This window comes from Mirounga leonina, unplaced genomic scaffold (assembly GCF_011800145.1).
Source record: "Mirounga leonina isolate KUSES-001 unplaced genomic scaffold, KU_Mleo_1.0 Mir_366, whole genome shotgun sequence".
NCBI lineage: Eukaryota > Metazoa > Chordata > Mammalia > Carnivora > Phocidae > Mirounga > Mirounga leonina.
In genome coordinates this window covers 1-20,385 of record NW_023270709.1, presented here as the reverse complement: position 1 = coordinate 20,385, position 20,385 = coordinate 1, and the positions used below count along the sequence as shown (strand labels likewise).

General features: G+C 38.7%; 2 protein-coding genes across 2 annotated transcripts; one reads left to right on the top strand and one right to left on the bottom strand.

The window, feature by feature from the left end:
* Positions 1-4,040: 4,040 nt before the first annotated feature.
* LOC118027188 (butyrophilin-like protein 1) lies at positions 4,041-10,164 on the bottom strand (the record flags this gene model as incomplete). The annotated part of the gene is made up of 8 exons (XM_035030413.1): positions 4,041-4,564; positions 5,212-5,238; positions 7,716-7,742; positions 7,935-7,961; positions 8,052-8,072; positions 8,596-8,796; positions 8,938-9,219; positions 9,814-10,164. Coding segments are annotated over 8 exons (1,460 nt in total), but the record flags the coding sequence as incomplete, so codon positions are not given.
* Positions 5,496-5,876, top strand: LOC118027248 (60S ribosomal protein L36-like). Its single transcript, XM_035030462.1, has one exon. The coding sequence runs from the start codon at positions 5,518-5,520 to the stop codon at positions 5,833-5,835; it is 318 nt and encodes a 105-aa protein (XP_034886353.1). The 5' UTR covers positions 5,496-5,517; the 3' UTR covers positions 5,836-5,876.
* Positions 10,165-20,385: the final 10,221 nt, after the last annotated feature.

The window sequence follows — 20,385 nt, the reverse complement described above, 5'->3', positions numbered from 1 at the left end:
TGTTTGACCCAAGGTTTGTAGAGGTATGTTTCCAAATAGGTGGGGATTTTTGCAGATATCTTCCTGGGTTGCTTTCTAGTTTAAGTTTATTGTGAACAGAGAAGATAGTTCCTATAATGTGAATCTTTTTTAATTTATTGAGATATAGTTCGTGGCTCAGAAGATGGTCTCTCTCTGTAAATATTCTGCATGAGCTTGAATAAAATGTGTTTTCTCTTGCTCAGTGGTATGTTCTATAAATGTCAATTAGGTCATGTTGGTTGATGGTTTCATTCAAGCCTTCCATATCCTTATAATCTACTTGTTCCATCCATTATTTACGGATGGATATCAGATTTTTATTTATGAATTTTGAAGGTCTCTTAAATAATATTTAGCATTTATTATGTTTATTTAAATGTTTATTGTTATCTAAACTTTTAGTATTACAACAATCTCTTGATGATTTGATCCCTTTAGTGTTATAGAATGACTTTCTTTATCCTGGATAATATTCACTCTTTGTTTTGTAATCTACTTTGATGTTAATAGAGCCATTCCAGCTATCTTTTCATTAATGTTTGTATAATATGTCTTTTTCAATCATTTTAATTTTAACCTATTTGTGTTTTTATATTTAAAATATTTTTCTTGTGGGCAGCATATATTTAGCTATTTATTTTCTTAATCAATCCAATGATCTTCCTTTGCATTTGATGTCATTGCTGATATGGTTCAAGTCTATCATCTGTTTATTTTCTATTTGTTCTATCTATACTATGTTAACTTTTTCCTTTTTCTGTTTTAATTAGTTGATTATTTTTCAATGATCCATTTTATTTCCTTTTCTGGCTTAATAGCTGTAATTTTGTTGTTATTTTAGTGGTTGTTTGCAGTTTATAGCATTCACATTTAACTTACAACATTCTAACCTCAACTGCTATTATATTACTTCATGTCTACTAGGAGACTTACAGCAGTGTATTTTCATGTCTTCCCTCCGGGGCTTTGTGCTGTTGTTGTCATACATTACATTTTTTCTTCTGTTGTAAATCCCATTCTTTACTGTTACTATTTTTGTTTAAAGAGTCTCTTGTCTTTGAAAATTTTTAAACAGGGACACCTGGGTTGCTCAGTTGGTTGAGCATCTGCCTTTGGCTCAGGTCATGATCCCGAGATCCTGGGATCGAGTCCCGCATTGGGCTCCCTGCTCTGCAGGGAGACTGCTGCTCCCTCTGCCTCTGCATCTCTTTCTCTGTCTCTCATGAATGGATAAATAAAATCTTTCAAAAAAAATAAAAATAAAAAATAAAAATTTTAAACAATAAAAAGAAATCATTCTATAATTCCCCTTACAGAGATACCATTCCCAATTCTCTTCATTCCTTTGTATAGATACAAATTTCCATTGGTTACCATTTTCCTTCTTTCTAAAGGGATTCTTTTACCATTTCCTATAGTGTGGGTCTCCTGATAATGATTGTTGTTTTTTTTTTTTCTGCTTGTCTATAAATGAAAACATCTTTATTTCACATTTGCTTTTGAAAAATTTTCACTGAGTATTAAATCTATTCTGATATATTTTTTCCAGTACTTTATGATGTTCCTCCACTGTTTTCTCACTTGCACTGTTTACAGTGAGAAATATTCTGTCATCTTTATCTTTGTTCTTCAGTAGATATTTTAATTTTTTACTCTGACTTCTTTAAATCTCTAGTTTTAAGTAATTTGATTTTCATGTGCTATGTGTTTTCTTTACTTTTGTGCTTTGAGTTCATTGAACTTTGCTATAGAATGAATGTTTGTGTGCTCCCAAAATACATATGTTGAAGCTTGATCCCCAAAGTGATGGTATTTGGTATTTCCACATTGGGGAGGTAATTAAGACATGAGGGTGGAGCCCTTATAAATGAAATTGTGTCCTTAAAAAGGAGACCCCACAGAACTCCATCACCCCTTCAGTCATGTAAAGACACAGTGTAAAGACAACCATCTACAAACCAGGAAACTAGCTCTCGCTAGACATCAAATCTGAAGGCACCTTGATCTTGGACTTCTCAGCCTCCAGAATCATGAGAAGTAAATTTCTGTAGTTTATATGCCACTAAATCTATGGTATTTTTAGTGCAGCCCAAACAGACTAGAATAGCTTTTTTGGATCTGGAGTCTATAATGATCAAATTTAGAATATATTTTTGGTTCTTATTTTCTCAATTTTTTTTCCCATTCACCCTGTTCTTCTTTTCAAGGACTTCAATTGCCTTTGTACTGGGCTCTTTAAAGTTTTCCCACAACTCACTGATACTCTTTATTTTTTAAATTTTTTTCTTTTTCTGTGTGTTTTATTTGGATAGTTTCCATTTCTATGTCTTCAAGTTCGCTGATCATTTATTTCTACAATGGTTAATCTGCTGCTAACCATATCCAAGGCAATTTTTAATCTAACACATTGTCATTTCCATCTAAAGAAGTTGAATTTGGGTCTTTCTTTTAAATGCATATCTCTGGTGAACTTTTTGAATATCTGGACTATAGTTACAACTTCTGTTTTAATGTCTTTATCTGTTAAATCTAACATCGGTATCAGTTCCATGTTAATTTCAATTTATTGATTTTTTTTCATTATGAGTTGGATTTTCTTGCTTCTTTCCAAGCTTGGTAATTTTTGATCAGATGCCAGACACTGTTCATTTTACCTGGTTGAGCTCTGCTCTGGAATGAAGTTAGATACTTATAAATAATTTGATCTTTTTGAGCCTTGCTTTTAAGATTTATCAGTATTGGATCAGTTTTTAGTCTAGTGCTAATTACTCCCTGCTGCTGGGGCAAGATTCTTCTGGGTACTCTACCCCATATCCACAGAATTTACCAGGTTTTTCAGTCTAGCTCATAGGAGCATATTCTCTTCTTACCCTTGTTTAAACACTAAGTACTCTTTCCTCTAGTCATCTCATTTTAATCTAACAGATAGGTTTGATTAGAGGGAGAAGAAGGGCCTTTCCTTACCTCTGCTGGTGGATATACTTAGAATTCCCCCAAATATAAAGTAGTCATTTCCCTTATTAATATCTTAGGCAAAGCAATAAAATGTCTCTCTCTTTCTTTAATAAGATAAATACCTCAAAATGCTCTTATTTGTTGGTTTTCCCAGACCTCTATCATGTTAACATCATCACATTTGTTAGAATTAGATTGTGATTGACACTTATTTTTTCTTTCCTCAAATTATCCTTGCATTTAAGATATAGATTAGCATCATTAAATTATAATTTATTTATTTATTTTAAAAATTTTATTTATTTATTTGTCAGAGAGAGAGTGAGAGAGAGCACACAAGCCAGGGGAGTGGCAGGTAGAGGAAGAAGTAGGCTCCTTACTGAGCAAGAATTCCAGTGTAGGACTCGATCCCAGGACCCTGGGATCATGACCTGAGTCAAAGGTAGACGTTTAACTGACTGAGCCACCCATTCATCCCTCAAATTACAATTTAACTTTTCTCCCTCAACATTAGAAAATAACACTATTTTGCTTTTATTCAGCATTGCTATGAGAAAGGTGAAGAAGTTTATCTAATTTTTACCCCTTTGAATACTGCTTTACCAGTGTCACTCAAGTGTTGTTCACAGACCAGTGAACTATATTGACTCTTTCTTACCAGTTCTTTATGAGACAAATACAGAACTAGAGTATTATAAACATTTCAGAGCAAATTGACAGAGTAATTTTAAGCATATTGAATCTAACAATAAGCTTATTACAACTTGTAATTGTATGCATCGGTTTTTTTATTGACTTCATTTTTCCAGTAATTTGTTTTAGAAAATTATCAGTCTGTGATATATTATATATGAAGCAAGAAACAGCATTTATAACAATAACAATTACAACAAAAAGTTTCTTCTCTGCAATTAAGAAACACTGCTGGTCATGAGGACTCATGGAGCCTCAAGACAAGAGGCCTTATAATCAGTGAGCCTGAGGTCACCCATCAACACTGGCATTCTAGGGTTTACAGAGAATAGGCTATTGTCTTCACTGTATAGGTTCTTCCTCTAAGTCACTTAATATTGCTCAGATGGGGAATGCTGCATGGATTTAAAGCTGAAGTAAGGATAGAGTGAGCCATAGAATCTTGCCTGGGTGAAGGAAAAGATGTGGGTGCCCTGAGTCATGTCATAGAAAGAAATGTCCTTGTCTTCATAATCCAAAAAAATCACAATCTTTTGTGGATACTTTTCTATCAGGAGATGCTCTTCCAGGGAAATGTCTTGAGGGCCACAGGTAAGAGCCCTGTATTTACATCCTTTCTTCTCTAAAACTCTGAATTTCTTGTTTTGTAGATCTGTGGATAACCCAATCTTGCCTGTGGGCATCTCATAAATGCCTAGACTCCACTCATCAGTGTTCTTAATATCCACTTCCCAGTAATGTCTTCCTGAGGTGAAGCCTTCCTGATTAAGTGTGATAAGGTTGCAATCTCCTTTCTTATCACTAAGAGATAGATCCTGTGTTTCCTCTCTGAGCTTCTGTTTTCTCTCTGGGTCAGAATTATTCTGATGGATTTCCTGATTTATAGTCACATCCACTGTGGGGAAAGAAAAGGGAAGGGAAGGGCCAACAGTATATATTTCAGAAAGCTGTTGTGCAGGTGACACTTTAGAGAAACAGGATCGAATAGTGAAAGAACACTTGTCCTCTGAATGTGTGTGTGTTGGGGAGGTGGAGCTATGGGGTGCTCTCCCCATGGGTTCAAAGCACTCAGAGTGCCAGAGTGAGCTGGGACTTGCAGTGTTTACTTGAGAATAGTGTTCTTTCCAAATTATCTACAAATTAGAAGTATGCTCTTCAATTAGTATTAATAGGCTCCATGTCAGCTGACTTCTTTACAAAGAGCAGCTAAGTTACTCTCATCATTTTGAGCACTTTTTGCTCAGTTGGGGATTTCCTCAACTGAGGGGCTATAATTTCGTTCAGAACCAAATGGACCCCCCCACCCCCCACCACAGGTGAGAAAGCATGGCCAATATATGAAGGTGTAAATACAACCAGAGTAGCTAATCCTAGCAGCAATTTTCAGTTCAGACCAACAGTTAATGATCATGTTCTCCCCTCTCTTAACCAGAATAATGGTGCCTCTGTCTTTTCAACTAGGAGATGATGTTAGGAGGGAAAAATGGGATATCAGAGGGCAGGTTGGAAAGGAGTCAAAAAGATAAACAAAGAGCCACTCACCAGGCCAGAACAGTTCCCTCCTCCAGTCTGAAAAAGAGCGATACAAATTGAGACTATGATGGAAGCATACCCACAGAATGAAGAGGAGGGACACACTTCCTTTCCTGGCTCATTGTTGTCTCTTCTCAGCTCTCTTTCCCTCCTCTTCTGAGCCCCATGAACGCAGCAGTGTCCAGAAACTACAAGACAAAGGGTGTACTTCCTACATGCTGTCTCAGATTAGAAACAATCCCCTCGGAGGAGCAGCAGGTTAGTGGGGCGCCAGGCGTGTAGGATCAGCTGCCATCCGGACTCCGCGGCCCCGCCATGGCTCTGCGCTACCCTATGGCCGTGGGCCTCAACAAGGGCCACAAGGTGACTAAGAACGTGAGCAAGCCGAGGCACAGCCGCCGCCGCGGGCGCCTCACCAAGCACACCAAGTTCGTGCGGGACATGATCCGAGAGGTGTGCGGCTTCGCCCCCTACGAGCGGCGGGCCATGGAGCTGCTCAAGGTCTCCAAGGACAAGCGCGCCCTCAAGTTCATCAAGAAAAGGGTGGTGACACACATCCGCGCCAAGAGGAAGAGAGAGGAGCTGAGCAACGTCCTGGCCGCCATGAGGAAAGCGGCAGCCAAGAAGGACTGAACCCCGCCCCCCCCGCCGCCATGTAATAAAGCCTTTTCGGAAAAAAGAAAAAAAAGAAAAAAAAAGAAACAATCCCCTCATTTGGCCCAATGCTGGGGGAGTAAGTCTGGGGAACACCTGGAGCGTCTAGTGTTCTAGGCACCTGTCCTTTTAAGGCCTTTGTGGCACTCCTCATTGAGGATGAAAGCTATAAAATATCCTTTATTTTATTTTATTATTTTATTTCAGGGGTTTCCCAGCCTATGACCACCTCGAAGTAGAGTTCAATCTTCGGACCAAGGCTTTTAAACTGACCCTTTTTAATTTTAATGCTTGTAATCACATTTTTTAATATTTTTCTCCAGAGATAGATTCTTCACGAGGAAGAGAACTACATCTGCCTCTGCCTGGGGCCACTTCTCTTATGACAGAACTTGTGATTTTATTTAAAGATTGGATATTCTCTTAGTGTCTTGGGGCAATAGGCAGGTAGGAACTTATCCATAATTCCTGATGGTCTTTCACTGAGCTGCCTACTTCTAAGAAAGGTAGCACTCTATATATAGAATTGATGAATATATGAGTCAAAAAGGGCATCTGTAATCTCATCATTTTAGAGATAAGAAGGCTGAGATTAAGAAAGCAAAAATGACTGAATTCCTCAGGTGTAATTGGTAGAGTTGGAACTAAAACCTGCATGTCCTAATCCTTACTTACTTTGCTCTCTCCTCTAGAATCATGGGAACATTTTTAAAGCAGTTCCTCAAAGAAAACTCTTAGTAGAGGGGCACCTGCCTTCAGCTCAGATCATGATCTCAGGGTCCTAGTATTGAGCCCTACTCGGGCTCCCTGCTCAGTGGGAAGTCTACTTCTCCTCTCCCTCCCCCTGCTGGTACTCTCTCTCTCTCTCTCTCTCAAATAAATAAATAAAATCTTAGAAAAGGAAAGGAAAGGAAAGAAAAGAAAAGAGAAAAGGAAAGAAAAGAAAAACGAAAAGAAAAGAAAGGAAAAAAGAAAAGAAAACTCTTAGTAGAAACTGTTTACGTCAGGCGCCTTGGGAGGGGTGCCTTGACCCTGTCTTATCAAAGTACTTATCAGGCTGTGTGCAGTTGCCTGGTTCTTAGCTTACTTCCACCAATGCACTTCAGGGTCAGAGATCGTGGCTTATGCCACCATCTAGCATAATATCAGGCATATAAAAATGACATAACTATATATTTAAGGAATTACCTAGTATGCTTTTGAGGTCTAACTCTATTACACATGCACACACACAGTCTTAAACACACATAGTACATGGACACAGATATTAGAAGATATAAAATAGCCAGTTCCCTCTACTACCAGATAAATATATTTTTACAATGATATTAAAATATTTTGAAAGATTGTTTTTCAAGCTTTTTCAAACATAAACCTTGTTCCTGTGTTTTGAAATTTACTTTGTTTATTTAAAATAGGTAAAATAAATAAAATAATAATTAATATCTTTTTCCCAAATATAAGATATGATGTGTGATCTGCTCTTTTAAACTTTATTAACAGTATAGAAATGCTGATATAATGTAGGGTATTCTTTATTCTTCCTAAATCTCATCAAAATCGTTGAGTTCTTTTTCTTCCTTCTCCCTAGTGGTTGGGTTAACAATTCATGTCGAGTCCTACTCTAGCCATGTGGAATTTACCAGTCAACAGTTATTTCTTCTTTAGCCTTAGCTGTGAAAAACAATTGAATATTTGAGCTTCCAAATACAAAATACTATAGATTCATACCAAATAAATCGTCACAACTTGCAAGTGGATGTGTGTGTGTGTGTGTGTGTGTGTATGTTTATGTCTCTACTCATTTTCTTTGGAATATCAGAGGCACATGGCAAGATCTAAGCCAGAGAGTTACTTACCAGGATACAGCAGAGCCTTCCTCCAATCTAAAACAGAACAAATCCAGTTAAGACAAGGCAAGATATCCAGAGCCTCACATTCTTCTCCCTTCCCCTTATTTATTTATTTTTTTTTTACTAGTCACTATTAAATCTTTCAGTCTTTCCCTCTGAAGAGAGGGAGCTGAGAAAGTGTTGGACATCAAAACATTGAGGAGTGTGGGAAACCTAGTCTCTTACCTGCAAGGTATAATTTCTTTCGCTGTTCTGAAAGAAACAAAATTCAGTGAGAGACCTACAACAGATGTGGAAAAGGGAGCAAATTCTACACAGGGCATGAGAAGAAGCAAGACTCACCAAGCTCTTCCTTGAGGTTATCTGAAAGAAGAGATATAAAATCCATCAAACTGGGTTTTAACTGCTCTTGAGTTCATGGAATAGCTGAATGAATTCAATGTGGCCCTCCCTTAGGGGTCCCATAGTTAAGTAGGTGAGAAGGATTAGCAAACATACATGTGGAATCTAAAATGACAAGTGCTAGGAAAAGTTACATGGGAAATGTCATAGGGCCACTGGGGAAGGAGTGCCCACAGTTCATGGGAATTCAAGGTTTCTTAGGTGTTTCAGAAGCTAATTCTTGAGGAAGAATAGGAGGAGAAGATGGGGGAAGACATTTCCACAAGGAGAAACAACACCACAGTTTGGGTACAGACCACTGCCCACAACTCTCCAAGTTTCCCACATGGTTTCCTCCTTTCCATAACACTCCAGCTTTATGGAAATTTGGTACTATGTGTTTTCCTTGAGGTCCTTTGGCAACCTTTTATTTCCCCACCCACCTTATACAACCTGTACTCCCAGCTTTTCCACGAACCGTATTTGTCCTGCTGCCACAATTTACCTTTGTCCTTAAGTGCCATTTCCTTTTCATTTTTCATCTGATCTCTTTCATGAGATTCTCTTTTCTTTTTCTTTACTTCTCTTTCTTTGGCTTGATGTTCTCTCCAGCCAGTGTAGCTGATCCCAATGAGGAGGAGCATCAGCACAGGGACTGTTCCAGCCAGGGCTGCCCTCCATGGGTCCATCCTGGGGAAGAAGGGCTCTGACACAGGCATGTGAAGACATAGTGAGGACTAGCCTGGAGGCCATTCTGCCCTCTCTCCAAGGCTTCCTCAGCCCTCCTTCCCTCCTCCCTGCCCTCACCACACTCCCAACTCTGCTTTGAGGTTTGTGCTTCATTCACCTGGGAGGAGGATGGCTGATGCTTTCTCCTGTCCAGGGAGGGGATTCTGGATGGAACAGGTCACATTGCCCAGAGAGCTGTCTGTGACCACAAGAGATGCTTCCACACGAAAGAGCCCATCTTCATCTTGGGTCTGAAACTCAGAGAGGGACTGTAGATTCACTCCCATCATGTCACTCCACTGCACCCTGGGTTTTGGGAACCAGCCATCTGCAGAGCACAGCACTCGGATCCCACCATCCTCAGGTCCCATCATATGAACATGAGGTGCAGAGCCCAACCCTGAGGAGAGAAGGAATGTGTTTAAGGCCTGGGGTCCTTGGGGCTCAGGAGTCCCTGAGGCTGAAGACCGAAATGCCCTCACCAGACTGATAAGTAAACTGAAGCTCAGAGGTCAATAAACCTCTCACAGTGAATGTTAGACCAACCTGTGATTCAGTTTTGAAATCAACTTGATGCCTTTGCACTATACTTAGACTAAGAGAACTTTGGGGTCATTTAAAGGAGAGGAAAAAATAGGTACAATTAAAGTTAGAAAAAGGAGTTTAATCCTATAAATTGTCTTTCTCTACTGATTGGGTGAAAACTAATGTCTGAGGGTATCAATATTAGTCTGAATTAATATTAGTCAATTTTCTGGGATCTTTTAGGATACAAAAACGTATTCAGAAATATTGCCTTTTTTGGTGTTTAAAAGTGAATAGAGTATGTAGTCTTAGCCTCACTGTATAGTTTAAGAAATTGACATTCTGCAAGGTAAATTAGCATATCAATATACGGAAGATCATAAGAAATGCCAGGTTAGGAATCCAGACATCCTTATTTTTCTTCTTGCTTTACACCATGACATACACCCTCTGTGCCAGGTTAACATACCTACAACATGCAGCTCCACAATAGCCTCTTGGGAGCTCTGACCATCCTTAAAATGACACCGGTACTGGCCATGATCAGAGGCACGAACGTGTTGGATCAGCAGGGCCACTCCCCCTTTGTTGATGGAGTCCCTCACCAACTCTGTCCTGCCGCGGTACTCCAGCATTTGCTCCCCACCTTGTTCCTGTCCATTCTGGTACACAAACACAGCGGGGGACAGTTGGGTTCGGTACCACCGAATGTGCATGTGGGCTGCACTCTGCTCAGGGGACAGCTGGCAGGGCAGAGTGGCATCTGCCCCTAGCAGAACCATGATGGGCTCAGCTGGTCCCTTCACAGAAAACCCGGACACTGCATGAAAATCAAAGACAGATTGGGGAAACGAGTGAGGGAGGATGAAACAAAAGACCCATCTGCATTTCTTTCTTATTTGCATTGTTTTCCAAAAAAGTTACATATATGTCTTCAAATATATATCTATATAATCTAACTTCTTCAACTATAGTCTCCAGAGGTAACAACTACTGATAGTTTGGCATTTGAAAGGACAATTTTTCTATGCATTTACAAATAGCATTTATGTGTAAGTTATGTGAAACCTATATAAAGGAAACTTATTTAGAATTAAATGTGGCAAAGTAACTTATTAAGCAATTATCCCTTCTTTTGGTAGGAGAGGAGTGAAGGTACTTCTCTCCACACTCATCCCTTTCTCTCCCAACACACTGCTCCTAAGAGGATAAGTAGCCATTTCTGATCTAAAGATTTAGGTTACTCTGTGTTGAAGGTTGAAGGAAAGGATTAACAGTGTTTTATATCAAAGTGAAATGTAGAATTTATAAGGTTAGGTTGTTTTTGTTTTTGTTTTTGTTTAATAACTGAATGCTTAGAATCATAAAGAATAGTTTTTCATAAAAATTATTTTCTTGAGAGGACTTGGAAGCCAGCAGTTCCAGGCGGCAAGGGCAGAGCAGTCTTTACCAGAGAGGATGGTTGGATTCCCTGGGGCAGGGAAGGAGGATGCTGCAAGCCAAAAATGGGGACTTTGCTTAATTATGAAACAAGCTCCTTTGTCAAGTCACTTAAGCCATCTGCTTGAAACTTATTTTAGTATAGAAATCAATGATAACTAAAAGGTGACTGATGCCCCCTGGGCAAAACGTGCACTGGCAGAGGCCAAGGATATTGTGGTTCTTTTGAATGGTCAGAGCTTAAGGGCCCACAAATGTAGTGACCCTGGAGTGGGAAGAATTCAAAAAGGTATGGCTGTGAGGGGGTCCAGGAGTGTTGAACACAAATGGCAAGGCCACATGGGCTTAAAGGAAAAATCCCATGAACAGACTGTCCCAGAGAATGTGGATCAGGCAGTCCTAATCAAGGAGCATGACACTGGCCGTTGGGCTGGATGCGGGCCGTGGTCTCCCTTCTTTTCTATTCCTGTGTAATACCCAGAGTACTCAACAGATATGTGTTAACTGATATTAGTTAACTGATATAGGACTACTGGCTATACATGTTATAGGAGTCATTTAATTTAGGAAAAGATATTTGACATTACTTATATCCACAATGTAGTGTAAAAGTTATTCTATTTTACATAAATGGAATCATTACATATCAATTTCTGCAATAAGGAACATCCAACCATTTTAGTACATATAATTGAGCTCTACTTATTGTTTTTGACACGGCCTATAGCATCATGTTTAAGCTTTTCCTGTATCAGGGTAAATATTTATATTGCTTCCAATTTATTATTACTATAAACAGTCCCACAATAAACATTTAATACATTATACTATGCACATGGGAGAACTTTTCTTTATGATAAATTCTTATAGAATTGCTGAATCAAAATGCATGGAAATCAAACATTTTAATATTCCCTGCCTAACAGACATCAAATTAAAGAGATTTTAATAAAAAATGTCATTATTGTAATCTCATAGCTGGTTTTTGTCCAAACCTGGAGTCTGAAAACTTTATCCTGAGGGTCCTTTCTATTTTATGAAAGAAGGACTCAAGTCCCAGAGGGGAAAAAGAAATGATTTGTCAAAGATCATAACCAGGGATTCCAAATTCTTTGTGCTCAGACTTAGATTTTCTTGGCAATGTGAACATTATAAAGTATATTTTCACTGATACTGTTACACTGAAATTAAGCAGGCTAAAATCACTCATACTCAATAAAGATTTAGCTAAACATTACAACTATGAGTTTTATAAAATCTACCCAAAGTAATAAGGGGTGTTGATATAAAGATCACTCCCATTCTTGGCCAGAACCTTCCAGTCTTTGGTTGTCACAAACACAGTTACAGCCTCCCCGCAGTTATACTTTGAGAGGAGGTACAATGACCACCAATGGATGATCAAGATTTTTCATCATCTAAGAAGAGCCATTAAAAACAAGTCAATAAATAAAGAGAAGGAGAGAGAACACTGACCTGCTGAGTACCATGTAGGCACCTGGAGAAGGAGAAGAAGGAGGAGGAAACCAACAGGAGAAGAGTTAGGAGAACACACCATCTTCTTCAGAGCAGAAAGTGAAAGCACGAAATGTTCACTCTGACAAGGAAGTACTCTGTAAGAGAAGATGGTGAGAAAGCCACCAGAGTGAAAACTTTCAGGAAAAAAAAAAAAAGCCCTGTTCAAAGATTTACTTTTATACACAGTTTTTTGGCTGTTCTTCCTCACAGATTGCCACCAACTCCAACCCTTCCCCGGTGGATTTTCCTTCCCTCTCTTCTTTCTGAAACCCAACTGTTTCCCCAGTGGGTGTAGAAAACTGTAAACCACTCTCTTGTGTCCTGTGGGCTTTCGTGAAATTGAAAAACCCTGAGTTCATTTTGAGAAATGCAGACAGACACAAAATTAGTCCACTCCTATTGCCCAATCGAACTTCCTCCTTCTTGCCTTCATTCATTGATTCATTCATATATTTACTTATTTACTTTTACTGTAAACACTCTTGTGGTTTAACTCCAGAAAGAGAAGGGAGTTTTCTCACTATGTGACCCAGAGCTCAGGCCCTTTTGTTTTTAGGACTCACATGTCCTACAGACACACCTCCACATCACCACACATTTCTTTCTGACCATCCAGATTGAGCCAGGAGGCTTTCTGGAAGCTACTGATCTCCTCAGTTAAACTATAAGGCCCAGCTCCAGAAACAATTGGTACCTGGTTGTTCTTGTGGTCAGCGTCCAAAGGTGTGGCTGCAGGGGCTGGGAATAGTAGGTTTCTAACCCATCCCTGGACTAGAAACATATCCTTAGGAAGGGGGACAAACAGGGCTACCAAAAGGCACTGACATGTGAATGCTTCTCCTAGAATGGGTCCAGTATTAAAGTCACAGCCTGCCTGCAGCTCTTGCAGTTACTTTGAAAGTGGAGGTAATAAAGGGGACTATCCTAGGGGACTTTGGACTGGGCACAGCTCTGGAATGATAAGAACTCTAAAATGTGCTGTGGTCAAAAATGCTCAGTGTAGCTTCCTCCTCCTACCTGCAAAGGGCTGAAATCACATTATTCAGGGGGGGAGAATCCTCTTCTTGTGTGGTATTCAAGGATGTTGGTCATCCCAATGTTTAACTTACAAAGTTAACTGATTTAGAGAACAAGAGATACAGGCTTCCTCTTACCACACCCTAACTGGCACTGGAAACTGTGCAGGGGAAAATAGGAGGTCAGAAATGGAGGGCTCTGTGCTCTGATAAGCTTAGGGCTGTATCTCCAACACCTTAGGGCTCCCAAGACTAAAATGGGAATAATATCACAATTCTACAATCCCAGAGGTAGAATGTGCTCCAAAGGCGTTTCTTTCCCATTCACATTTTTTCCAAGTCCAAGTCATGTTTTTTTCATGTCACACGAGGTTTACAGATAATTAAGGACACAAATAGCAATTGCATAAATATTAGTATGTAAGCCACTAACAGTCTGGCCAAAGAGATACCAAGATCCTAAATAAATATTCTCTAGAGACAGTGAGGTACATTTGACTTTTTAGAAATCAAATTTATGAAGATATAATTTGCATACAATGTAATGCATGGTTTTGAAATGTACATTTCAATGAAGTTTACAACTGTTTTCACTCATGTAACTACCACCTCCCTCAAAATATGGACCATGTCTGTCTCTTGAAAATTTTCCTCATCTCCATTGCCGTTCAATTCATTCCAGGAAAAACAACAAAAACAGTATTCTGATATAAATCATGATAGCTTAATCTTATGTATTCTAAAACTTCAAAAACAATAAAAAAGAAATTATACAGCATGTCCACTTCTGTGTTTGGCTTCTTTGGATAAAGAAAATGTTTTTTGAGATTCAACCATGTTGTGTTTCTCAATACATTTAAAAATTCTTACTGTTGCCTAATATGGCATTGCTTGACTATAGTACAATGTATTCTTCTGCAGTTCTCTTCAGGACTGCCTCTCCACCTCACTCATGCCCTGCTGGCCCACTCAAGCTCTCTCCCACCATTCTGGGTAGCCCTCCCCACTGAGGCCCTTTTGTCTCACTTGGTGACATCCACCTAATATTTTAGGTCTGAAGTATTTGGGAATGGGAGGGGAACACTGAAAGAGAAATGTGAGGGTTAAAGTTACTACTTGCTTCTTGTTTAAGTTGAAATTTGAGAATATGCTTGTGTGTATATTCTATTCGAAAGTGTAAACAGATTAATATACATTTCCAACAAAGCTAGAAAAATAAATGTGAAAAATTCACATAAATATCTTAGACATTTTTCCCAATAATAAAGAATTGTTTGAGGAAAGTCTGTAAACCTGTGGAGAGTATTTTAAAGGAATTACATCATAAGAGTGTTCTTGTGTTTAAGGAGAAAGCTGAGGGGGGAGGAGAAAGGAGCACTACAAGATATTACTGACTTCAAAAAGCAGTTTTAAAACAGCATGAACAGTATGATCTTATTTGCTTAAGAAATATGACAGATTAGACTTCAAAATCACACACATAAAAATGATAGGATATTTATGTCTGAGTGACACAAATAGGGGTGTTTCTAACTGTTGTTTTTGCTTATCTCAAATTTTCAGATTTCTCTCACATGAGAAGGTAAAGAATAATATGTATGTAAAGATTTTTTAATGCAAATATGAAGCACAATAAGAAGGATTCATTTGTAGGAAATTCAGGACTAAAATAATTCACATTCTTGGGAGTGGAAAACTGACTTAAAATAGAAATCAACTAGAAAGGTCAGATACCAGAGTAGAAACCTCTACAGATCAAAACATCGGACTAGAGCACTGTGTTCCATGAAAGTGTTGAATCATGAAATTGTACACCTGAAACTCATATTACACTGTATGTTAACTAAGTGGACTGTAAATTAAAACTTAAAAAAACATATATTGGGCTAGAAAAATAAGGTCACTGGATGCTTCCAGAATATGATACTTTAAATCAAAGAGATAAAACCTAAGAAACATAAGTTAAATTAAGCACAGTAGATCCAGGGTTTCAACATTCATTTAATAGGTTTTCTAAACTGGGAAGCAGATTAGGGGCCAGAATCAGAAGAAAGGGCACTTCATAAAGAGTTAAATTATTGGAGGAAAAAAAATGCCATTTATACATAATTTTTTTTAAAGTTTTAGAACTACAGACAAACGAACGAAAACCTCAAAGCTTCTACAGTCCAGAAAACCCGTTATGTACAAAAGAAAAAGAATCAACTCCCATCATATATCTGTCACATTGAATTCATTACTACAAATGTAGTCTTTACATTCCTGAGTAGAAATCAGAATTATCTAAGCGATAAAATGAACATCTAAATGTAGGGGCAAAAGGAAGAAATTTCTGGACAAAGAATCAGAAGTTTCTACCTCACAAAACTTCTCTTATGTAAAGAGTGAAGACTGCAGGTTTTGAACGTGGGCTTGGAGCAGGAAGGTTTAGAGGGAAATCCCAAGTTCAGTTTATTCCACTTTGGGTGGCCACTGTTATTTGAGTTGGAGTAAGGTGGAAGGATAGGAGATTTGGTACATGTCTGTTGAAGTTAGCTACCTAGGAATGGAGGAGCCACATGCTGACTTTATCTGTGTTTTTCTTTTTCTGGTAGCCTCTACTAGAGTAGGTGCCTGCAAGGGAAACAGTGGGCTTCTTGTGGTAGTTAATTATTTCATAAATTTAAATTCAAGTGTCCTTCACACACATGTCAAATCCCTGTTTAGAAAATGTAAATCCAAATCTCTACTGAGATTAGATACTTAAGCAAGTTTCAAAAAGAATCCTTGAAATAAGCAGATATTTGGGTGTTTGTTTATATAAGAACACCTGGGAAAGATCTGAAATCCCAGCACAGTGGAGGAAGGCTTTGATAAGTGTCACGCTGGGTCATTTCTACTAATCCATCTTAATTCCCTGCAGTGGATTTATATTAATTAAAAATTGAGAGAAATTGGTGGATCTCACAAAGTCATAAGGACTTGGTATAGCATAGTTTATATAATTTAAAACTTCTATGACTTCATTTATATGTTCTGTAATGGTTCTGTTCTTTTCTATGACTATAAATTTCTTTTTGAGTTCTCAACTGATTTTGCTTTTTTAATTTTTAATTTTTCATTTATTTTTTTAATTAATTTTTTTATTATTATGTTATGTTAATCACCATACATTACATCATTAGTTTTTGATGTAGTGTTCCATGATTCATTGTTTGTGCATAACACCCAGTGCTCCACGCAGAACATGCCCTCCTTAATACCCACCACCAGGCCAACCCACCCCCCACTCCCCTCCCCTCTAGAACCCTCAGTTTGTTTTTCAGAGTCCATAGTCTCTCATGGTTCGTCTCCCCCTCCGATTTCTCCCACTTCATTCTTCCCCTCCTGCTATCTTCTTTTTTTTTCTTTTTTAACATATAATGTATTATTTGTTTCAGAGGTATAGGTCTGTGATTCAACAGTCTTACACAATTCACAGCTCTCACCATAGCACATACCCTCCCCAATGTCTATCACTCAGGCAGCCCATCCCTCCCATCCCCCACCACTCCAGCAACCCTAGTTTATTTCCTGAGATTAAGAATTCCTCATATCAGTGAGGTCATATGATACATGTCTTCTCTGATTGACTTATTTCGCTCAGCATAATACCCTCCAGTTCCATCCACGTCATTGCAAATGGCAAGATTTCATTCCTTTTGATGGCTGCGTAATATTCCATTGTATGTATATACCACATCTTCTTTATCCATTCATCTGTCGATGGACATCTTGGCTCTTTCCATAGTTTAGCTACTTTGGACATTTCTGCTATAAACATTGGGGTGCACATACCCCTTCAGGTCCCTACATTTGTACCTTTGGGGAAAAGACCCAGTAGTGCAATTGCTAGATCGTAGGGTAGCTCTATTTTCAACTTTTTGAGGAACCTCCATACTGTTTTCCAGAGTGGCTGCACCAGCTTGCATTCCCACCAATAGTGTAGGAAGGTTCCCCTTTCTCCTCATCTCCGCCAACATCTGTCATTTCCTGACTTGTTAATTTTAGCCGTTCTGACTGGTGTGAGGTGATATCTCATTGAGGTTTTGATTTGGATTTCCCTGATGCTGAGCGATGTTGAGCACTTTTTCATGTGTCTGTTGGCCATTTGGATGTCTTCTTTGGAAAAATGTCTGTTCATGTCTTCTGCCCATTTCTTGATTGGATCATTTGTTCTTTGGGTGTTGAGTTTGATAAGTTCTTTATAAATTTTGGATTTGAGCCCTTTATCTGATATGTCATTTGCAAATATCTTCTCCCATTCTGTCGGTTGTCTTTTGGTTTTGTTGACTGTTTCTTTTGCTGTGCAAAATCTTTTTATCTTGAAGTCCCAAAAGTTCATTTTTGCTGTTGCTTCCCTTGCCTTTGGCGAAGTTACTAGGAAGAAGTTCCTGCAGCTGAGGTCGAAGAGTTGCTGCCTGTGTTCTCCTTTAGGATTTTGATGGACTCCTGTCTCACATTTAGGTCTTTCAACCATTTGGAGTCTATTTTTGTGTGTGGTGTAAGGAACTGGTCCAGTTTCACTCTTCTGCATGTGGCTGTCCAATTTTCCCAACACCATTTGTTGAAGAGACTGTCTTTTTTCCATTGGACATTCTTTCCTGCTTTGACGAAGATTAGTTGGCCACAGAGTTGAGGGTCCATTTCTGGGCTCTCTATTCTGTTCCATTGATGTATGTGTCTGTTTTTGTGCCAGTAACGTACTGTCTTGATGATGACAGCTTTGTAATAGAGCTGGAAGTCCGGAATTGTGATGCCACCAGCTTTGCTTTACTTTTTCAACATTCCTCTGCCTATCAGGGGTCTTTTCTGGTTCCATACAAATTTTAGGATTATTTGCTCCATTTCTCTGAAAAAAGTGGATGGTATTTTGATGGAGATTGCATTGAATGTGTAGATTGCTCTAGGTAGCATTGACATCTTCACAGTAATTCCTCTTCCAATGCATGAGCATGGAACATTTTTCCATTTCTTTGTGTCTTCCTCAATTTCGTTCATGAGTATTTTATAGTTTTCTGAGTACAGATTCTTTGCCTCTTTGGTTAGGTTTTTTTTTTTTTTAAAGATTTTATTTATTTGACAGAGAGAGCACAAGCAGAGGGAGACAGAGGGAGAAGTAGGCACCCTGCTGAGCAAGGAGCCTGATGTGGGACGCGATCCCAGGACTCTGGGATCATGACCCGGGCCAAAGGCAGCCTCCCAATGGACTGAGCCACCCAGGTGTCCTGCCTCTTTGGTTAGATTTATTCCTATGTATCTTATGGTTTTGGGTGCAATTGTAAATGGGATCGACTCCTTAATTTCTCTTTCTTCTGTCTTGTTGTTGGTGTATAGGAATGCCACTGATTTCTGTGCATTGTTTTTATATCTTGCCACTTTACTGAATGCCTGTATGAGTTCTAGTAGTTTTGGGATGGAGTCTTTTGGATATTCCATATAAAGTATCATATCATCTGCAAAGAGTGAGAGTTTGACTTCTTCTTTGCTGATTTGGATGCCTTTTATTTCTTTTTGTTGTCTGGTTGCTGTGGCTAGGACTTCCAATACTATGTTGAATAGCAATGGTGATAGTGGACATCCCTGCCGCATTCCTGACCTTAGGAGGAAAGCTCTCAGTTTTTCCCCGTTGAGAATGATATTCGTTGTGGGTTTTTCATAGATGGCTTTTATGATATTGAGCTATGTGCCCTCTATCCCTATACTCTGAAGAGTTTTAATCAAGAAACGATACTGTACTTTGTCAAATGCTTTTTCTGCATCTATTGAGAGGATCATATGATTCTTGTTCTTTTTTTTGTTAATATATTGTATCACATTGATTGATTTGCGGATGTTGAACCAACCTTGCAGCCCAGGGATAAATCCCACTTGGTCGTGGTGAATAATCCTTTTTATGTACTGTTGGATCCTATTGGCTAGTATTTTGGTGAGAATTTTGGCATCGATGTTCATCAAGGATATTGGTCTGTCATTCTCCTTTTTGATGGGGTGTTTGTCTGGTTTTGGGATCAAGATAATGGTGGCCTCATAAAATGAGTTTGGAAGTTTTCCTTCCATTTCTATTTTTTGGAACAGTTTCAGAAGAATAGGTATTAATTCTTCTTGAAATGTTTGGTAGAATTCCCCTGGGAAGCCATGTGGCCCTAGGCTTTTGTTTGTTGGGAGATTTTTGATGACTGCTTCAATTTCCTTAGTGGTTATAGGTCTGCTCAGGTTTTCTATTTCTTCCTGGTTCAGTTTTGGTAGTTGATACATCTCTAGGAATGCATCCATTTCTTCCAGATTATCTAATTTGCTGGCATAGAGTTGCTCATAATATGTTCTTAGAATTGTTTGTATTTCTTTGGTGTTGGTTGTGATCTCTCCTCTTTCATTCATGATTTTGTTGATTTGGGTCATTTCTCTTTTCTTTTTGAGAAGTGTGGCCAGGGGTTTATGAATCTTGTTAATTCTTTCAAAGAACAAGCTCCTAGTTTCGTTGATCTGTTCTACTGTTCTTTTGGTTTCTATTTCATTGATTTCTGCTCTGATCTTTATTATTTCTCTTCTCCTGCTGGGTTTAGGCTTTATTTGCTGTTCATTCTCCAGCTCCTTTAGGTGTAGGGTTACGTTGTGTATTTGAGACCTTTCTTGTTTCTTGAGAAAGGCTTGTATTGCTATGTACTTTCCTCTTAGGACTGCGTTTGCTGCATCCCAAAGATTTTGAACACTTCCATTTTCATTTTCATTGGTTTCCATGAATTTTTTTAATTCTTCTTTAATTTCCTGGTTGACCCATTCATTCTTCAGTAGGATGCTCTTTAGCCTCCATGTATTTGAGTTCTTTCCAACTTTCCTCCTGTGATTGAGTTCTAGTTTCAAAGCATTGTGGTCTAAAAAATGGGCAGGGAATGATCCCAATCTTTTGGTACCAGTTGAAACCTAGGATGTGATCTCTTCTGGAGAATGTTCCATGGGCACTAGAGAAGAATGTGTATTCTGTTGCTTTGGGATGGATTTCTGAATATATCTGTGCAGTCCATTTGGTCCAGTGTGTGATTTAAAGT

Bases quoted from the DNA above. Each gene is read 5' to 3' on its own strand.
- LOC118027248 (XM_035030462.1), top strand. From the start codon at position 5,518: ATGGCTCTGCGCTACCCTATGGCCGTGGGCCTCAACAAGGGCCACAAG.